General features: G+C 43.3%; 1 protein-coding gene across 1 annotated transcript in view; it reads right to left on the bottom strand.

Moving 5' to 3' along the window:
• Positions 1 to 9791: 9791 nt before the first annotated feature.
• adamts9 (ADAM metallopeptidase with thrombospondin type 1 motif, 9) overlaps positions 9792 to 21678 on the bottom strand; it is a 52869-nt gene continuing 40982 nt past the window's right edge. The window contains exons 31-40 of the mRNA XM_076267508.1: positions 20461 to 20631; positions 19758 to 19952; positions 19234 to 19363; positions 18937 to 19031; positions 16306 to 16400; positions 16031 to 16164; positions 14071 to 14162; positions 12610 to 12714; positions 10995 to 11103; positions 9792 to 10667 (exon numbers count right to left, since the gene is read on the bottom strand). Of these exons, the coding sequence (XP_076123623.1) occupies positions 11014 to 11103; positions 12610 to 12714; positions 14071 to 14162; positions 16031 to 16164; positions 16306 to 16400; positions 18937 to 19031; positions 19234 to 19363; positions 19758 to 19952; positions 20461 to 20631 (1107 nt within the window). The 3' untranslated portion in view covers positions 9792 to 10667; positions 10995 to 11013. The remainder of the gene's footprint in view (positions 10668 to 10994; positions 11104 to 12609; positions 12715 to 14070; positions 14163 to 16030; positions 16165 to 16305; positions 16401 to 18936; positions 19032 to 19233; positions 19364 to 19757; positions 19953 to 20460; positions 20632 to 21678) is intronic.

The raw sequence follows: 21678 nt of genomic DNA, 5'->3' as shown, positions 1-21678 counted from the left end.
TAAAATAAACCTTAAGGTTTGAGTGCCAGAATGTTTTTAAAGTCATAAACCCCCTTTAAACATTAAACCTAACTATTCAACAGACAAAGGGGTCTTTCCAGTGGTTGTCTATGGGCAACGTCTGCTAAGAGTTCATTGGGAGAGGGGCTGGTTTTATTGTGGCGCTGTCCGTAATTAAAGGCGCATTCCTGGGCTGCCTGTTGCCACGTAATAGTTTACAGCAATGGAGGCCCTGATGGCCACAGTCCTCCCCCCACCCTACTCAAACTTTACCTGGGCCAATGCTCAGAAAAAGCACAAGGGGGGAGTTTCTTAAGTATAAATAAGAAAGGCAGAGATGTGTTTTCAAAACAGACAATGCTGATTAATACTACATGCAACAGGCAATGCTGATTAACACTACATGCAATAGGCATGTTTCGTACTTTGTTCCATTTTTCTCTGCACAACCATCCTCCCATACTTTCCTTAGTGCCATAGCAACAATAATCCAGCCATTATTGACCAACTGAACATAAACTTCAATGACAAAATATTATAATTAGAGAGCACTTAAACATTAGGGATGACTCCCCTCTTTCAACAGATGGTCTCGGATACAGAGACAGCTCACACAGCTTTTTGGTGGGGAAAACCCTAAATGAGCAGAATATATACCCTGTTTTTATAGCTTAGTCTGTTGCTGGTACTGTTATTCTCTGCCGGAGAGCAGTGTATGACAAGCACGTCAAATACAACAAGGACTGATGCAGAATGGGAGAGCCACAAGGACTGATGCAGAATGGGAGAGCCACTCTACCTCCATTTGTGCAGGGTGAAGCCTGGGCACTGATCCCCACATGCATTACAGGGCTGTCCTCTCTCTGGGTCATCCAGTGAGCTGATCTGCAAAACAGAGCAAGGATGCAGAGAGAGTGATGGGGGGGGGGGGGGGGGGGGGGGGTGAGGTGGAGCGAGGGAGAGCTAAATGAAAACTTACATAATATCCAGCAGTGACTGTGGGTGCTGATATGAAACACAATTTCAGAGGTGTAACATGAGTCCAGTAATACGATCTCTAGTGACAGAAATATGTGCTAAACACATAAGAACACATACGTATATATACCCATCATAATTAATAAGATACTTACCTTATCTATACAAACAATAATATAACTAATAACGGTTTCTAAGACAAGTCTATAATGGTGCTAAGCAATTGACACTGGATATGATGATGAGGCTCATATACGTTTTATGTTGACTGTAGACATGCAACAATGTGTATAAAGCTTAAGCGTTTTATTGTTTGCTTTTTGGACAGTTTAGTTATATACACAAACACCAGTGGTGTCCCTTAAAGTCACTCTGACAGAACTTTGAAACCTGCATCACTCATTTATATTGCATTACAACACGTGTAATAAATAATTTATTTACAAAATATCCAGAAAGGACAACTAGTTACACAACTACAGTAGCCGATGTTAACCTACAACTGAAACTCTCAAACTGGGTAAATGTCACAGGGTGATAATGATGACAAGACGAATGCCTGGTGTTAACTTCAGTTGCTGCTGTTCATGGAACACTTGCAAACCAAGACTACTGCAGCCTATTTCAACGTAACCTATCAACCGTCTTCTACATACTTATGGAAATGATAAATAAAAACGAGTAAACGAGAACAACATGATTTCACCTGAAACTTATTTGAACCAGTCTACAACACAATTATCTCATATTTTTAACCAGAGGCGTTTAGCGTGCTGTTTGTTTCACTGGTGTGCAGGTATTTTCAAAAACACAGACTCAACCGGCTTCACTCACCTTTTGGCTGATTTGTCTCCTTTTGGAGCTGCGAGAGAACATGCCAGCGTACGAAATTTACACCAGGACAACAGATGAGAAAAGCCACTCCGTGCACATTCGTATGCAATTCCTCGGAGCGGCGCTGGTCTCTACACAATCACAAACTGCCCTATTATTACGCTTTCATTAATGAATGAATGAAACCTGCACTTCCGGATGGGCTGACTCCACCCCATCGTATTTCAGCCAATGGCATTATTGTCGAGATAAATACACACTTAAAAGTTGTGACAGAAAGATAAAGAGCGAATAAGCTATATCGCAACTTAAAATAGTATCCCTATAAACCTCTATTTATATTTTTAAAGAACGTGTGTGGGCTATTTTTCCTGCTGAAAGAAAAAAAAGCTGTAGCCTTACTTGTCACACCGTGTTGTTGAAATACTTCTTATTCCTAAATCACTATCCTGATTTACAGTTTTTCTCAGTCGCTTTGGTGCTTTTTTCAGATCAGAATGAAAATTCTCATACTATTAGTTCAACCTCCACAACATTTAGTCATTTGTGCACATCATAGTAGCAATTTCTCCTTCCTCTGAACAAATTGCAAATACTTTTGGACATGTATCAGTTGCTTTCATACAATTCTTTGCTGTTTTTTAACATTATCATTTGCTTATGTCATGTCAGTCAAAATTAACTATACTTATGAATGCGGAATAGTCGTTCCCAATAAAACTAATAGTCTTCATTTCATTGCTTGAGTCATTACATACAAAATTGTTGAACTAGTTATCAAATTCTGTCACAATGCTGTAGAATTGCAAAGAGCATACGGTAAAAATGTACGTAGCCTATTCAGTGTCTGGTACTCACTTACTCACCTAACTACAGCAATGTGTAACTTTACTGTAGTTTTCAAATGGCTGTACAAGTACTGTATAGTGCATGTTCAGGTAGTGTCACTGAGTTCTGACCTTTTTTTGCATTGGAAAACACTGAGAGAACTGTCATAATGAAAACATGACAAAGCCATTTGACTATCTTGTTCATAAACAATGGTGTCAAGACTTCTCATTTTGATGACACTGACAGTTTCATTGACATGAATACCTGCTTTTGAGGAATGGACTATCCATTTTGAGCAAGTGACGTGCTTTTGCAGGTCATCCACTAGGTTTTGCAGTTTGCACTAATTGTTTTGAGAATTGCACTAACTGCTGTGCAAATGTTAATAGTGATGTGAGAAAAGCACCAAAGCGACTGAGAAAAACTGTAATCGAATCTTTTCTGAACTAAATTGAGTTTCAGGAACTGAATTTCTCAATCAACTTTTGTCCTATGGATCAGATACATTGACAGCAAGACTGAGCTATGAAAGATATTACTCCATTCAACTAATCAATAGAGCCCTCACTCTTTCCCAAAGATTTCAGTCCAAGTTAAGTCCAAGGCCCTCCTACAAGAAAGAGAGAGAGGAAGAGAGAGAGAGAGAGAGAGAGGGAGAGAGAGAGAGAGAAAGAGAGAGAGAGAGAGAGAGCAGTAGAAAGAGAGAATGAGAGTTACAGAAGTAGAAATAAGAGCTGAGAGAAATGGCCCTGCAGTAAGATACATTTAAAAGGAAAGCAGCCAAGGAGCTTGAAGATGAAGTGCGTGGCATTAAGTAATGAGAGAGGAAGGGGAAGCTGCAGAGCTAGCGCTAAAACTAGCGCTGTTCCCACACAGCTTTAGCTGCTTCACACCTCGTAGGGGTCTATCTGAGGGAACAGCAGGACTGCAACCGAATGTCCAGAGGGAGTGCTTCTGTTTATGGGCTTGAAAGACCAGGCCTCTACCATCGCCCCCAAATGGATGTATCTTCAAATTAAATCAACAGTGGCCATTCTTAGAGACGGGATGGGTCATTCAACCCGCTGGTAAAAACAAGCTTGTTTAAGCCGCAGTGTAAACGCTGGGCGGTAATAGCAGCCTGTGGGCTCGGGATGCTGTCCATCAGCCTGTGGAACGCAGCATATGATTAAGAGGCCTATCAGAGTCACTCTTTTCTTTTGCTGGCTTCAGTGTGAAGCTTTCAAGAGATGTATAGGATAACCAGGACAGGCTCTACACAGTCCAGTGAATGCTGGATTCCAGAGGCCACTCTTTCTCTGTGGAGAGCTTTGCATAGGCTAATGGAATGAGTATCCCATCGAACTGTCCACAGCTGATGATTTGAACTGATAATCTAACTGTCAGCACGGATGAAGTCGTCTTGGAGAGTAAACAGGTCTTGGACCTAAAGTAGCACATGATTGCTATGTGATGTATTTGCATCTCCTTCTGATTGGAAATCCATTCAAATGTCCTGCTAAAAAAAAACAGTTGCGTTGGCCACAGCAGCAGAAGTTTTAACTATTTCTGTAGAAGAGAGAGTTATACATTTGCTGAAAGAGGGAGAGAGAGAGAGAGAGAAACAACAATTGCATTGTGTGTAGTGAGATGACTTATCTAAATTACGAAACGGAATGAAAATCACCATGCCCCAGTTCTGAAGTCACTTTATCCTTTCCCATTACCATTTAAAACTGTCCCTCATGTCATCCTTTGGAAAGAATGACAGACATTCTAGGACTCTGTTATCTAATTTGACGCAATGCCGTGCGGACTGAATCCATTGACCTCCCAGCTTTACACGCCCCTTATCTCATTTTAAACAGCATGCATGGCTCCTTCTAATGATGTGGCATTCCGCTATGGTAGGCATGATGTGAACACCAACCCTTAGAAGAAACTTCTCTAAAGGGAGTCTATCTTTTCAATGTTCCTGGAAAAGGTTGTGGAATGTGTTTGATGGGCCTAATCAACAGAGGTATACACTCACAATACTTTGGTATGTGTGTGTGTTTGTGTGTTTTTCTCCATGTGATATATATTTTCCAATTGTTGGGAAGCTGCTTCTACTGCACAAGTCTAAGTTTGTGTACATAACTCTTGTAGTCAAGCCAAAGCACACAGTTTGGATGGTGGCTTTTAAAAAATGCATAACATCGCCTACTATATTCAGCACTACTTAGCTCAGCATGGCAGAGGCCCCTGGGTAACAGCGGCTCTCTGTGATGATGCCTCATGCCCCCAGGGCAGGTTGGCATCACAGGTGGTTCACTGTTACTCCTGCTGACGTCCTGGCACACATTTACCTGCTGATCTAATAAAAGCACACAGGAGAAGATCGCAGAAGCCTACTCTGGTATGATCGCAGAAGCCTACTCCGGTATGATCGCAGAAGCCTACTCTGGTATGAACCTGGTGCTATTGCACCTGGTGCTAGTGCAATAGCTTAAGATAGATCTGCTTTTCCCAAACTTTACGTGGGTTGAATATGGGGCAGGGTTTTTGACAAACAGTGCATCTGTATGTAATGAGGATAGCATTTTATTAATGGTTACTTTTTTAAACAAAGGTGAATATTTATACATAGATTAGGATAGTGTTTTTTGGATGAAAGCATTATGCACTTTTTTAATTTACCAACAAATATCAAATTTAGACTTCCCACTCTCTATATACCTAAACAGCAGAACAACGCATAGCAAAGAAAACAGTTTGCATGAAAAGTAGTATTGTATTTATATTTACCAGTGAATCTAATGTACTGGGATTCCATGAAGACCCAACATGTACATGTCGAGCACATTATTCACTTGATACACCTCCAGAAAAGCAGATAATGAATACTTTGTACCACTGTGCATGGGCAGTTGGAGATGTCTCCTCCCAAAGAACATCAACTACACTTGCCTGTTGAGCACGCACAAGAATTTAAATCAATTTCCCAGTGCATGAGCCCTCAACTGTATTCTCAGCTGCTTATTCAGATCTGGGGCATGCTGTGAGAAATGTTTTAGAGCTTTCCAGGGGATAAATTCGCATCCAACGTTATTTCCATTGGTATGCAGTTTCCCCCCAGATTTAAATAATTTTCCTTCACCAGCCAAAGCACATTGAGGTTACGTTACCTTGGGCTCTAGCAGACCTGTCAGGGTATTTCATCCAACACCTCTGAAACAGGACAAACCATGAGCTAGCATTAGCTAGATTCCATCAAGCCTAAATCCCTTTCTCAGTATGTTACCCTCCCATTCAATGGCTATGATGAGACAATAGTGTCTCAAATGTCTACATCATGCTCTATTTGTGTCATTAGAAACAAAACATAACAAAATGAGTTGCTGGCCCTAGCTAGCATCACAGCATGCCACTTGTGAAATGCATATTCATATTGCCCCCCAGTCACAACATTATTTAAATATTCGAAAAAGTGCTTCTGTGTGAATAAGGAATGACAGGAAAACAGCAGCATGAGAGACCAATGGTACTACTGGCTGTTGCACGAAAAGAGTGGCCCTATTATTTCACAAAGGAGTTACATCGACAAAGTTTCATAACTGTTTGGAGAATTAGGGACACAGACAAGAAAGTCCTGCAAAATTGCAAAAATCTTTTTCAACTGAGTGAATTTTATACCAATGATACACTTATTTCCTTGAAGTAATATTTTTGAAGATAATAACAGTATTCATCCCAACTGATCTGGTTTCTAGAGTAAATTGAGCAAAAAATCTGTGGAAGAAAAACAAAAATTCTACAATTCCATTTCCAACTGACACTGAAACAAAGAGTTACTGAGTGGCCAATGTAACTCAGAGGGTGAAGTTACTGTACGTGATGAACTGGATGTGAGTGGTGCAGTGATAGCGATTTAGTGTTTGACATTCACGTCTCGAGCAATATCCACTCACAGCTGAGGTATTAGGGTTGCATGCGCTGCTTTGGCATATCAGGGTCAGGTCTGCGAGAAGAGAATGCATTATCCCAGGGAAGCGTCGAGAACACATTAGAAAAGAAATAGGCTCTGCCAAGGTCAGTTTATTTCTTCTCTCGCTGTCCCTTATTTGATCCCATACATAAATCATACACTTAAAAACGCTTTCTGACATTTATGTCCTTATGAAATGGTTTAAATAGAAACATTTACACAGTTTGAAATAGACAGCATATAGTGAAAGGCCAACAAAAAGCACTTCTTTAAAGGACGTAACTGAAAATACACAATGACATTAATAATCTATATACACCAATACATAAAATAAATATATCAGATGCTTCAAATGCATGTGCATAAAAACCTGATAGACCTATATTACATCATTATGTAATGAAACACAATTGAAGAAATAGTCATATAATCTCAATAATAATATGGCATAGAAATACTGCATGATAAACAGGACACATGTTGACATTGAGAAAGTAATGTAACCAACCCTCCCTTTATTATTGCTAGAACCTGAGCATTGTTCTTTATGAATAAACTGCAAACTCACATGCACACTCAAGGTAAGGTGATCTTGAGGGTGTAATGGGAAATGTAAAATAACTGCCATTAACTGTTTTTTAAAGTGTACTATTCCCTTTTAAAATGTTCAGATGTTGAACTTAAAACAGCTCGCAATTTCCATTGACTCAAAATTGACACAATATGATACTTTAAACTGTACAAATCAACCTGTTTTTTTTAAAAAAGAAGAAAAGAAAAGAAAAGAAGAAAAAAACTGATTACCTGTAAATTAACATCCATTAATTTAAAAGGGGTACTATAATCATGGGGGCAATCATTTAAAAGGGGTACTATAATCATGGGGGCAATCATTTAAAAGGGGTACTATAATCATGGGGGCAATCATTTAAAAGGGGTACTATAATCATGGGGGCAATCATTTAAAAGGGGTACTATAATCATGGGGGCAATCATTTAAAAGGGGTACTATAATCATGGGGGCAATCATTTAAAAGGGGTACTATAATCATGGGGGCAATCATTTAAAAGGGGTACTATAATCATGGGGGCATTAATTTAAAAGGGGTACTATAATCATGGGGGCAATCATTTAAAAGGGGTACTATAATCATGGGGGCAATCATTTAAAAGGGGTACTATAATCATGGGGGCAATCATTTAAAAGGGGTACTATAATCATGGGGGCAATTATTTAAAAGGGGTACTATAATCATGGGGGCAAATGAATATACTTAGCTATAGAGCATCATTAGGTAGTCAATAATCTCTGACAATAGCTTCTCACCAGAGAGTAACTTAGCTCTATTTAATTTATTACATTTCCAACTATGTCTATACACACACATGTATAAATATTCTGCAGCATTTTGTGTGCTTGAAATACTGAATTGAAGTGGTACGACTGTTTTCCAATGAAACAAAACACCTCAGAAGACATGACTGCTGTGCAGCAGAAGTGACTCATTTAAGAAAGCAGTGAGGCACTTAAAGGCATATGGCTTCATCTTCTGCACATAAACAGTTTCCCCACAGCATGGCTGTCTGTCCTTCACTAAGCTCTCCCATTATGTGTTATATTGTCAGACACTTAAAGGCAAACTTCTCCAACATCACACACACACACACACACACACACACACACACACACACACACACACACACACACAGACAACCTTGTTGACAATGAACCCCTGATTATTGTATGTGCTTGTTGCCAGATGTTTGAATTGATTACTATAGCTACAGTTTTGATAGTGTTTCATGCTTTCAAATATTGTTACATACTTTTAGAATCCTTCATAAAAATACAGCTACAAAGTCACAAAAAAAAATTCATAAATGTAAAAATGAAAGTACCCTGATACACTACCCAACTGAGTGAGTGTTGACAGTGATGACAGTTGTGGAAAGGAAATTGTATTGCAATTTTGACATTGAACTGCAATACAAAACAAATACAAATATTTTTTGACAAAAACTGGGACATGAGGTATTGTGATGATAAATGACATATCCTTATCCTTAAACTATACAGCGCTTTCAAGAACTTAAGTCCTGAAGGTGTTAAGCATCATCCTCCTCTTCCTCAGCTGCCGAGATCATGGCTCACTAAAACCTCCACCCTCTGGTCCTAAACCATCAACAACAAAGTCATCAATAACAAACACTTTCTACTCTCTCTCTCTTCATCTCATTCAACATGGCGTTTGGTGTGACATGATGGCTATTCTCCAGTGAAGGCCTGTTACTGTTCCTCTGACAAATGTGTACGCTTTGAGTTGCTGTCTAGGCCTGTCAGTTTGCCAGCTAGCCTCCAGGGGGCGATCTGCCTTCATCAAGGCATCAACTGAGAGAGTTCTTTAGGCCTCCTCCACCACAGTAACACAACAGTCTGACATGAAAGCCAGCGCTCTGAGGCAGCTGTATACAAACACAAAGGATGACTTTCTTTTTTTATCCAAACATTTCCTCAGAACAGACGTCTCACTGAAACGACTTACATAACGGACAACCAAGCAAAACCTAAATACGGAACCCACAATGTCTGACCAAAACAGACTCTAAAATAAATCTCACATGACTTCCTTGCTCTTCACTGACAAGCCTCAACCCTTCCCTAACCCTCATTCTCAGAGAAATGCTTTCTGCAGAGAATCCTGACTTACAAATCCTCTCTCCAACCCTCTCCCTGATGCACCTGCTGTACAGTACATCTTCTCTTTCCACTGTAAAACTACAGCCTGACTTCCACCTGCTGAGGGAGTCTCATAACCAGCTCTCTCCCTGCCTCTGTTCTTCCTTGCTGTGTGTGTGTGTGTGTGTGTGTGTGTGTGTGTGTGTGTGTGTGTGAGTGAAAGTAAATGTGTCTCTGTGCATGTGTGTGTATGCATGTGTGTGTGTGTGCGCATCTGTGCTTTTTGTGTGTGTGTTTGTATCTGTGTGCCCTGCCGCTTTCTCAAACCTCCCTGACCGGAAAATGGCCACATGTTCGAAGCATCTGGAGCGCCTCACGCTGATGTTGATGATGTTGATGATGATGATGATGATGATGAGGATGGCGGCGGTGCTGGCTACGCACCTGTGCCCTCCCTCCCTCCCTCCCTCCCTGCCTCCCCTGCTGCGTCTCTGCGCTCGACTCTCGGCCGCCCCTCATCGACCCGCGTGGCACGGTCGTGGCACGCTCCAGCACCTCAGCACCTGCTGCATGGGGCCCGCCTGACTGCTTGCACGCAAAGCCCTCGACCACTGAATGTGCTTAATTGTCCTGGCCTGACCCATGTTAACTGACGTACCACACCACTGACCACTGACACTGGGCAGGAGGGACAGGTCCTTAAGTAGCCATCGAGGCTGTGTATGATAAATACTATGTGTGCTGTTATGACACACACTACCGTTCAAAAGTTTGGAGTCATTTACAAATGTCCTTGTTTTCATCATTAATGTTGTAAATGACTGAAAGAAATGGCTGATATTTAATGCAATATCTACATTGCCGATTATCAGCAACCATTCATCCAATGTTCCAAAAGGCACATTCTGTTTACTAATCTGACTTCATTTCAAAAGGCTAACTAAGAAAACATTGGAGAACCCTCTTGAAATTATGCAAGCACATAATGTAATCTGAAAACTGCTGCCCTGATTAAAAAAACAATGCAACTGATCTCAGCTGGTATTCTGTCTGTGGAGTGGAATGGAAACCCCAAACTTGGACCCCAAACTTTTGAACGGCAGTGTATTTATGTCACATACAATGTCTGACAGATGTGGACGTGTGCATGATGATAGGCACAATGGCAAGTTGCTTTTTTTAAAAAAAAAAAAACTAAAACAAATTAAATAATTTCACAATATAAAAATAAATGTTGAGTATAATAAATAATTCACATAGCATATGTACAGTACTTACAGTAGCATAATTTACATATGTACATGTTTTGGAGGGGTAGAGGTTCTTCAGAAGAGGACGAGTCCTTCTGTTTCTTTAGCACCACAGAGAGATAAGAAAGGCCACATGAGGGGTCAGGAGTCACTGTCAGATACAACAAACAAACAAACAAACAAACAAAAACAGAATATTAGCCCAATGAAGAGAAATATTTAACAGACAAAGGCATCTCAATGTTTTGGCATCTCAATGTTTGGTTTATTTAACAGACAAAGGCATCTCAATGTTTTGGCATCTCAATGTTTGGTTTATTTAACAGACAAAGGCATCTCAATGTTTTGGCATCTCAATGTTTGGTTTATGGGGCCCTGTTAGGTTGTGCGTCAGGAATTCCAAAATACAACTTTGCACAACTTCGTCAGTGTAGATTTTAAGAATGGCCCCATAAATGTGTTGACGGCAAAAGCTCACCTGGGGGGTTGAGGTTGTGTTATGTGACACGCACAAGAAGGCCAGAGCTTGTTGAAGGGGTGCATTTGCCGCAATAGCCACCACACATTCCTGTAACTCTACTGCCATCCTGTGGTAACAAGAGGAAATGTTGTGGACACTGGTCAAGGAGTATGCTGGAGGTGGAGGGTAATTGAATGTCAGACTTTGAAACCAACCCAACGCCTCAAGAGACAAGTGTAGCAGGTGCTGATTCAAACAGAAACATTCAATAGGGAAAGGCACTCAGGGCCGTTTGTGAGGGAAGGCTTTCTTTGGTGGGAACAAATAGTTGTCATGGATTTCACTGCAATGCGCTTCTAAAATCACACTTGGCCCGGCGAGAAAACTTGGAGTGAATTACTCAAAGGAAATTAATCAAAGGCAGAGGCTTGAAAAAGCTTTTGAGACAAAAAAAAAACACTTTATCTTAAGTGTCAGCTTATTTGTGAGACCACCTTAAACGCCATAGCGTAGCTTAGCATGATACGAGCTAGCGCTGTGCTTCAGAGGGAGCTCAGAGATACAAGTGACCACACACACTCAGAGATACAACAAGTGACCACACACACTCAGAGATACAACAAGTGACCACACACACTTACAGAGATGCAACAAGTGACCACACACACTCACAGATACAAGTGACCACACACACTCACAGTCACACTGGGGCATCGTCTCTGAAACGTAACACACACACACACACTCACACACACACAAAACACAAATACGCACGCACACACACACACACACTCACACACACGCATGCAGTGTTAATATAAAACTGATCCCACGGTATCAAATGAATTACACCCCCTCACTCCTCCTCTCCATTTCACTAACTCCCGATGATCTCATCAGAGAGCGGCCGCTGTGGCCACTTGACCTAAAACAACCAATTTTCTGTTAACTGGCCACTCCAGAGCGCTCTGCTTTCAGGTGCCTTTATTCTCACGCCCTGCCAAAAAACGCCCCCAGGCTCATCTCCATCACAAAACCAGGAGGGCTGACTGTTGTCTGCGGCTGCTCAATACTGCTCTTCTACACGGCTCCTTAAGGTGCCAAAGCAGGCTAGGCGGAGAAAATAAGAGCACTTGGGCCCATGCCCGGAGCCCGCTGAGAAGCCAAAAGGAAGGGGAGGGGGAACAGAGAGGAGGAGGCCTGGAGAAGGGCTGGGGTGGAGGACTGGGGTGGAGGGCTGGGGACTGGGGTGGAGGACTGGGGTGGAGGGCCGGGGTGGAGGGCTGGGGTGGAGGGCTGGGGACTGGGGTGGAGGACTGGGGTGGAGGGCTGGGGTGTAGGGCTGGGATGGAGGACTGGGGTGGAGGCCTGGGGTGGGGAGGTTGTCTGTGACTGGTGGATCTAACTCTAAACTTTGTCTCTCCAGTGAGGATGAAGACTTAATACAGCCACATAAACATCCTGCAATCCCTGCGCTTGACGCCGCAACCTGAGTCAGTGGATGAAGGGGTCATAGGGCGCAAGCGGGGGAGGATGTATTGTGTCGCACCTGCGGGGGAGGATGTTTTGTGTCACACCTGCGGGGGAGGATGTTTTGTGTCGCACCTGCGGGGGAGGATGTTTTGTGTCGTACCTGCGACTTGTGTATGTCTGCAACAGCGTAGTTTCCATGGGAAATCCACTTGGTCTGCTCGGCCACGTGAAAGCCTGTCCCTGAGAGGTTGATGCTGAAGCGCCCCTGCAGAAAAAAACAAAAAAGCAGGAGATTCATACAAGATATTGCTGAAGTCGTGCACTCACCAGCAGGTGGCAGTAGAGAGCAGCAAATCCTCGGCACCTGGTACAGCTATGAGCAACTCGCCGAGGAGCCACCGGACCAGAAATGTGTCACAACTCAAAAGCTGCCAATAATCACATCTCAAGGAGTGCAGTGCTGCACAAATAGAATGATACAATGCTCCTCCACTCCTGCACCTTGTGTTCAACCACTTCACCCAAAGTGTGTGAGACTCTCAAAGGGATAACAAACAGAGCATTCGCAAAAGTGTGTCAAGCGTCAAGTCGGGTCATGTGTGTACTTCCCATCCCCTGAAATGACTCTGGGACAGAGCGGGCAGCGGGCTTCCATTAAGTGCTTTTCTCTTGCGGTTTTGTCTGCTGTCTGCAGCCCATCTGAGGTGGCGTTCACGTGGGCAGCACATGGGGCTGTGGGGGGCTGTGGGTGGCTGTGGGTGGCTGTGGGGGGCTGTGGGTGGCTGTGGGTGGCTGTGGGTGGCTGTGGGGGGCTGTGGGTTAACAGGCGACACATAACCAGCCTCTCACAATCCCCCCCCCCAAACCTTGAGAGAGTGTGAGAACTGGCTCCAGTTAGAGCGTGTAGACTGGTGCACACAATAGCAGAGAAAAGGAGAGAGAGTAATAGAGAGAGAGAGAGAGTGAGAGAGAAGGAGGGAGGAGGGAGGGGGGTGACTGAAAGAAGCTATGGGAGACAGAAAGAGAAGAGAGTGAGAGAGAAAAAGAGAGAAAGATGAGATGGAGAGAGAGGGAGAGACAGTGAGAAGACATGAATAGAGATAGTCGGAGAGAAAGAGAGAAGCAGACAGACATGGGTAAGGAAGAGAGGAAGAGAGGAACAGACAGAGTGAGAAAAACAGACAGTGAGGAAAAGAGAGAGGAAGAGAGAGGGAGAGAGAGAGAGAGAGAAAAGGAGGAGTAGAGTATCCTCTGAGGGGGCAGAGAGTAAAAGGGGGCATAGTGTAGTTTGCGTGCCTGTTGGCCGCGTCTCCCGCGAGACGGACAGGATCTGTGGAGCCTCATGTACGCCGGCCTCGCCAGACAGATGTCTCCATCCCCAGGCCATTTGCGTCTGGTCCAGATCGCCAGCAGTGGGCCTCTAACTGCGTCTGCTCCAGATCTCCAGCAGTGAGCCTCTAACTGCGTCTGCTCCAGATCTCCAGCAGTGGGGCAGTGGGCCTCTAACCAAGGCTCTGCGGCTGGATTTAAGAAGAAGTGATACTACACCCCTCCAACGGCCCCCACCTCCAGCCTCCCAACGCCAACCCCACTGCTCTCCCACCAGACACGCAGTTCTCACCTGTGGACAGCGGGCGGCGCTGTAGCAGTCCCCTCCAGTGGCAAACGGCACGTGGCGGCCCTCTCGCGTGACGGCAAACTGCCAATCTGTGGCTGAATGACACAGACAAGATTGTTACCAAAAGTGGGCATTAGTGGACCCATGGATCCAGTAGATGTTACAGCAAACAACCCAGGAAGTCCAAGGAGTGCACTTTAATGACATGAGTCTCTATAACAGGCCTTGCATTCCCCTCCCATAGAAACTACACTCTGTTAGAACCACAATGTCCACTTTCCTTTTGGGGCCACTAAGTATGTCAGTGTTGAGTATGAGTGCAAACATAATTTGGGTGCAATTTACGACTAATTGTCAGGGCGCCTTTAATTGTGTACTGTTTTATAGCTTCTGAGGTCAGCTTGGACCGATTAACCCCGCGCTTGGATTTGATTAATCGTCTTTTCCATCTGTGTCATGCTAGTGGGTAGCTTGCAACATCTGTAATAGACACTCGCAATCGCAACTGTTCTTTAAAAACAATTAACATGTGTTTAGCACTGTAGTCACTGACACTAATGTGGACTTTCTGCAAGACACAGAATGCCTTTCATTCAAAATAGCATGTGACCCATGTTACCAGAAATCCAGAGTCAATTGTTTCCGACCTCAAACCCCCCCAAAATCAAAAAGGGATACTTGTTTTTAGTGAGTTTTTATGTATACTATACTCTGTTGTTTGTAGAACGCCTGCTATGTCTGTCTTTAACTGCTCTGTATTTCTGGCCTGCTTTCAAGTCATCTCTGTTATTTCCTGTTAGCTTTGGCGTGTGGTGCATTTGTTTAAGTTCTCACATTCTCTTCGTCTCCTCACTCCAAAGACAATAATATGAGGAAGGGTTTAGTTCAGAGCAATTTGGCGTCACAAAAGCATAACTGTTCGCATGTCAGAGTCATTTCAGCCATCAGAGGCACTCTCAGCAACGGGAAACAAAGTCGTATGACCATCCTGTTTGCAACAGAGACCCTCCACTGTCGCTTACGCAAGTGTGTTACATGAACAACAGATGGAGGTATGACATGGCAAGTAAAACGATGCAGTGAGAATGTGTAGTATTTACGTAGCTAGACATATGTTGAGTTGGAGGGAAGACTGAGAGCTGTGTTGAGTGAAAGGAGAGTAATCTGGTGTTATATTGCTAAACTGGACCCCATACAAATATCTTGGCATTCACTATTTGTTTGTATACGGATGTCTTCATTCATCAAGTGATACAGTGAGAAGAAGAGGGTCTGGTGAAACTTGGGGGACGTGGTGCTCATCAGTGGTTTCTGCTATTTTAGGAAACATTAAAGGTACACTTTGATTTGATGGTAAACAAATTTGTAATAGACAAATCGTTCACCTAGCATAGCTATACAGCATGGATGTAGCGAGTGGCTACTGAGAAAACCAGCCATGCAACTTCAAGAACGGCGGCCCGACAAATCTCGCGAGAATTGTGAAACATTACCGTGTCGGCAGATATCGCTCTTTGGAGATAGTTTTTGTCTGTTGTTAATCCGTCACCTCCACAACAAAAGCATTTGCATTGTAAACAGGGGGGATAAGTCACGAGAAGTTTGCTATTTACAACAGCAGAGTAAAATATAAATATATCGCGACTCTAGAGGGAGCTCTACAGTACTGTATAGCCAAAAACACCTAAACCTGCATAGTGTACCTTAAACTGCTGACATTATTTTGAATTCACAATACTATGTTCTCCAGGTTGTGAGGTGTGATAGAGACTAAGAGTTTGGACCTAAACACATTTAGTGGGTAAAGAACTGGGCTAGGCCTGACCCTGCTATTGGTCTTTTGATAAAAGCGTCACCTACATTTTTAAATAAAAATGGATATATCTAAAAATAGGGCCCAGGTTGAGGAATGCTTGATATTGCCTTTCACTATGTAACGTGATGTCTGGCTATGGCCACTCACTTATGATGTGCATCTTGCTGAGGTCCAGTCGGACTTTGCTGAAGGTGGAGAGGCCGGCTGCCGTATAGTCCCTTCTGCAACTGCAGTCCTCTCTTCGGCTCAGGTTGGCAGGGCACCCAGTCGGGTCAATCAGCCTGGTGTCACACAAAAGAAACACACGACCATCTGGGTTATTTGCATTTAAAGGAACTCTATGGACTTTGTTTTACAACTTGACTGACACAAGAGGCTCTCAACTTTGAGAGGATGTGTCCACTGGAGGGCCACTACTGTACCTGTAGCCGAAGACCTCAGAGAAATTCTCCGCCTCGCCAGCCATCAGGGTGACGTATTCCCCTGGAGTATCTGTCTGCATTCCAGCACAGTAGATCTGAAGACAGACACGAAGAAAAGGAGGAAGAAGAGAAGGAGGAGGAGGAGGAAGAAGAGGAGGAGGTGGAGGAGGAGGAGGAGGAGAAGGTAGGGTTGGGGAGAAGAAGTGTGAGAGAGAAGACAGAGGAAGTTCAGACCACTGCAAGATGACACCCTGTTTCAATACAGACTGACGAACTAGCCAGCCCAACAGACCACAGTAACCACTGCCATTCTCCAGTGTGGTGAGGATGCGATTCCAACCAAAAGGAAACACAAGTAGAGGCAAGTGGAGATTCATTCCGACAGGGCACACTTCAATGCTGACTCCTGCAGAAAACCTCGGGGACGTCGCAATCAAGTCAATAGTGAACTACGAAACGATTTCCATGTGTCGAAGGTTTTGTCCAGCTATAAAAACATGTCAATCACATTGATCAGAGCTTTGTGTGCTTTGTGGAGTCAGCAACAAAAATGGTGGATCAACTTGTCGATGGTTGAAAAATGGACCATGATAGTGTGGTTTCTGAATTACAGCAAAGGTTGGAATTGCAAATTAATTTACCAATGAATTAAGCAATGACACGAGTGTGCCTTTCGTCCAATCAAAAATGAATGAATAGCTCGACCGAACCTAACTGTTGTATAAAATTAAAACAGAAAGCTGAAATTGGCAATGAAATACACAATGGATGGACATGCATATCAATTATACTAATCACAATCAGTGTTGGGAGTAATGCGTTACTGTAATTCCACTACTTTAAGTGGTAACGAGCATGTAACTAAGTATTTTTGTAAATCCAGTAACGCAATTACAATTACTGAAATTTCAAAGAGTTCGTTACTTGCATTACTCTGTTGATCTTGAATGAACGACTGCAGACAAGATGCACATTTGCTGCTTGTCTCCCGACCTTAGCTGTGTTTCCAGCGATTGTGTTTCATGTTTAGATTGCAGATGCATTCTTTACAGTTAATAGCCTCCTCACATTCCTCCTTATTTCGGATTTATGCTAAAACACACAAGAGTGCATTAGGCTACAATTTAAATGGGCATCCTAAAAGCCTTTTCCCTTTCGTTTCCATCTCGTAAGCTCCACAGTAAAAGCGCATTTGTTGTTTATCTCCGCTCTTTTCCGCATATTGCGCAAAAGCCTCATTCTTACAACATAGCCACGCCACAACACCAATAGGCTACAGTAGCCTATATATAGCCTTGACACAAGCAAGCACACATTTAACTCGAGAGGAAAATGCAGATTTCACTTACCAGATAAAGAAACCTCCAAATAGCCTACCGTACGTACTAAGCGACTTGAGTTATTTGCACAGTATGTTTACATCGGAATTGACGTCCATGGTGTTATGGATTAATTTGTCTGCGACGGAACATGCAACTTCTCTCTGGAACACCTTATCAGCTGAAGAGTAACCTTCTGCATAGTGCACGACAATCCCAAACTCTCAGATGCATTAGAACTTATTTCGGTAGGTCAGCACTTGTGCAGCGCAGGCTTTTCCCAAACTGCTGGTGCTTAAAATGCTATATAATACAACTGTGTTCAAAGCAGGATGAGGATAACCTAAGGTTGTATGTGTGTGTGAGCAGACAATAACTGCTTTGAAAATAGGCCATTTAACATTGTTTCACATTACATCCCATTGAACTCATTCCATGTAGCCTACAGAAGGATTGCAATAATAATGATAAAAAATAACTTATTACTATATTGCAGAATTCAGTGTCAGTGCACCACCATGCATACTACTACTACTACTAGTAGTAGAAGGCAAGCAGTAGGCAGTGTACTGTACATATCTATCAAACCACCTAGATGGTGAGGGTGGCGCAAAACAAGGTCAGGGAAGCCTTCATGCATTGTAGAATGTTTTGGGGTCGGAAAAAGTTTGAGAACTCATGCACAAGGCTATTGATTTGAAGGCCCGTTGAAACTACAATAAATAGGTCCAAAAATTAGGTTTATTGTGTGTGTGACTGTTCAGTACTGTTCATATTGACATTTTAAAAGCAGACTTAAAAGTAACTCAAAAGTTACTTTCTCTAGTAACTAATTACTTTTGATATACAATAATTGGTAACATAATTGAATTACTTTTGAAAGAAGTAACTAGTAACTGTAACTAATTACTAATTTTCAGTAACTTGCCCAACACTGATCACAATACTACAGACTGAAGTTATTCTGTTTCTTAAATGACCATTGTCTTATTAACCTCCTAACATGTAATTACTTTGAAACAAATTGTCCGGGACTATACTCGTCAACTAAATTGTCAGCATGTAATTCTGACTGTAAACAAATCAGTGGACTTTTAATGTGTGCTCAGCACATAGACCAGTGGTAGAAATAAATGTTGTTGAAATTAGCAAAGGCATGCTCTGCTTACAGCACCACTAAGAGCAACAAATAAACCTCCCCATTTCCCTCAAGGATCCCATTGTTCTCAGCTGAAAACTAAGTCATTGTATGGCCCCTGAGAGCAAATATCAAGGCCACAATGAGGTGCAGTGTGTGCAGGAGGACTTTCACCTTGACTGCTTTCCCTTGCACACTCAGTATCTGTTCCCCGTCCACCAAGATGCTGCTCAAGCTCTGGGCCTCTCTGCAGCTCCTGGGCAAGTGGCCTATGGGAAGGGGAGAGAGAGAGAGAGAGGGAGAGAGAGAGAGAGAGAGAGAGAGAGAGAGAGAGAGAGAGAGAGAGAGAGAGAGAGAGAGAGAGAGAGAGACAAAAGCGCATTCAGAAGACCCCTTCTCAAGTGCTGGTGCTAACACACTTAGCGTCTAGCAGGAAGCAGAGTGGAGCGTGGACACACCAGTGGTACTCACAGGAAGGGTTGCCGCAGGCCTTGCGTGCCTGGGGTCTGGCAGACACCGGACACCTGTCGCTGGCTTCCCCTTCTGCTGTTACACACTGCAGCGTGCGTTCCATCCAGCCCTCCCCACAGGTCACTGAACACTGGACACAGACAGGAGTAGTGTTCAAAGAAAATAATGGCTGTAATAAACCCTCTCTGGCTATTTAAATGATGACCGATACCTTGGAGGCCAAGATTAATAAAAGCTGAAAAAGACATCTTGTTCTAACATCTTGTCCAAATGGAAAGTGAGTAGTCTAGAGTGAAATAATATGTTCAAGAACCACTTTTGAGAGGTTCTTCCTTTATGAGTCAGGCCCTTTGAGACTCGGAGACAAAACAATGTTTAAAGTGGACATGGAACATTGGATGTTTAAAGTGGACATATGGAACATAATTTACAAGATCGGTTCCCACTGTATATAAAAAAAAGATTATACAAAATGATAAAGCTCCACTTTGGGTTTTGAAGGTGTGTTATTAAGGAGCCCTTACCGGCCCCCACATGCCAACCCTCCAGGCTTCTTGAGGAGGACAGGGCTCAGCGTGGCACTCCAGGATGCTTTCTGGCGGAGTCCCGGGGCAGTTTGACGAAGACTGATGCCCGTACTCGTAATTATCATTCCCAGAATGCACCTCACTGCAGGAGACCAGCCTCCTCTGATATCCCTGCCCACAGGTGACTGAGCACTGGAATGAGAGGGAGAGAGGGAATCATACAACAGTGAAAAATCTGGGAAGTTGAAAAACAGTGAAAACCCTGGGAAGTTGAGGACCACAAGGCTGTAAATGGAATTTGGAAAAAAGCAAATCATTAAAAAAGCAAGTCATTAAAAGTATTACACTATAAGAACACTCCGCTGTAGCCCCTGTAGCCAAGGCATCTAAGTAAAGTAATGCTTCATTCTTTTCCAGAAACACAATGGGCCACTGTGAGAAGCTGAACTTTCCCCTTCTCACACTTTTAGAATTGCTCACGCTGCAGCACAAGTGAGAGTTTCTTTCTCCATTCATTCTAACACACTAGTCTAACACACACATTTTTCTTAAGGTATTTAAAAACAAGCATGCTACACAGAGGAGAACACCTTCACAGAACGTGTTCCATTTTACAGCATCTAATGCAGGGCTGCCTAAAACGCTCTTGGGGAACTCAGACACAGCATAGTGTGGCATGAAGAGGATGAGATTTGGTCACCTCTGTCCACTCCCCCGTGACCCAGATGAATTCACAGGCCTGGGTGTTACAGGCCTCAGAGTCTGTAGGTTTGGTCTGGGTGACGCAGTACATCTCATGGACCTCCTCCCCGCTGTCGTCCAGGCAGTGCACTGGTCGTCTCCGGAGGCCTGACCCACATGTCCGACTGCACTGGAGAATCACAAAGAACCCAAAGGCCATCACATCACACACTCAAAGGGTTTCCGCTCATTCCCTAAGATGCATTATACATCCAAACAGTCACATCATACATACATAGACCTACATTATACCTTGAAATGGTTTCATTCATTTCTAGGATGCATTTAAAAAAAAAGAAAGAAAGTCTTCCCAGATCATCCAGTGTTTTGCTAGACAAACTAAAGCAGCTGTGGTCGTTCTCTTGGATAACAGAGGGCAAGACAGAAAAATAAAAGCAACAACATGGCTGAGTTCCGTGTCAGTGCTTGATGGAGTGCACGCAGAAATCACCCATGGCATTCGCAGAGGACTGGTTTGTATCATCAGAGGCCTTCTGTTGAATGTGTTTAGTTAACCTGTGGCCACCGCATACTCCCTGTCTACTGTGATGTCAAACGCAAGGCTGATGCAACGCACAAAAACAGAGAAGTGACTTCAAAACAAACTTCTGCAGCTCTGAACCCTAACGGCTTCTGAAGCTGCGCCAAACCGCAAAGGTGCTGACAGCACTGGGCCCAATAAAATGAAGTGTTGTGGGTCTAATCATGACCATGCGCACCCTCTCGTACAGTTTGGGTGACCTATGCCAAGTTTTGAAAGCCCTTGAAAGGTTCTTGCGTCATCAGGACAAGGATGTACTTCAGCTTTTATTTAGGCAGTCCCAGCTGGACATAGTTCACATAGCAACATGTCTCAAGGTGCAAACACTCCACGACGGGGCTCCAAACACTGACGTTTATGAGCGAACTATGTGGTATCATACAAACATGGAAGGTTTTAGCATTTTCATAATGAGAAAAGCTAAAAAATAGAACTACATTGGGCTCTAATGGGCACATTTCCTAACACCGTACTTTCTGGACCTTTGAAGAGAGCATGTCGGAGAAGCACTGCAGACACATTTTCATTTGAAGCTGCTTCCTTTCATAATGTTCCTCTCTCCTCATATGGAGTTAAACACAGGGTTGCTGCTGTAGCCTACCTGTTTTCTCAGAACTCGGGTCACATGCTGTACAC

The sequence above is a fragment of the Alosa pseudoharengus genome, unplaced genomic scaffold (genome assembly GCF_046254945.1).
Source record: "Alosa pseudoharengus isolate Yale_2024_CS ecotype anadromous, Long Island Sound unplaced genomic scaffold, YU_APseudo_1.1 YU_APseudo_1.1_scf_5, whole genome shotgun sequence".
NCBI lineage: Eukaryota > Metazoa > Chordata > Actinopteri > Clupeiformes > Clupeidae > Alosa > Alosa pseudoharengus.
This window is presented reverse-complemented; position numbering and strand designations above follow the sequence as displayed.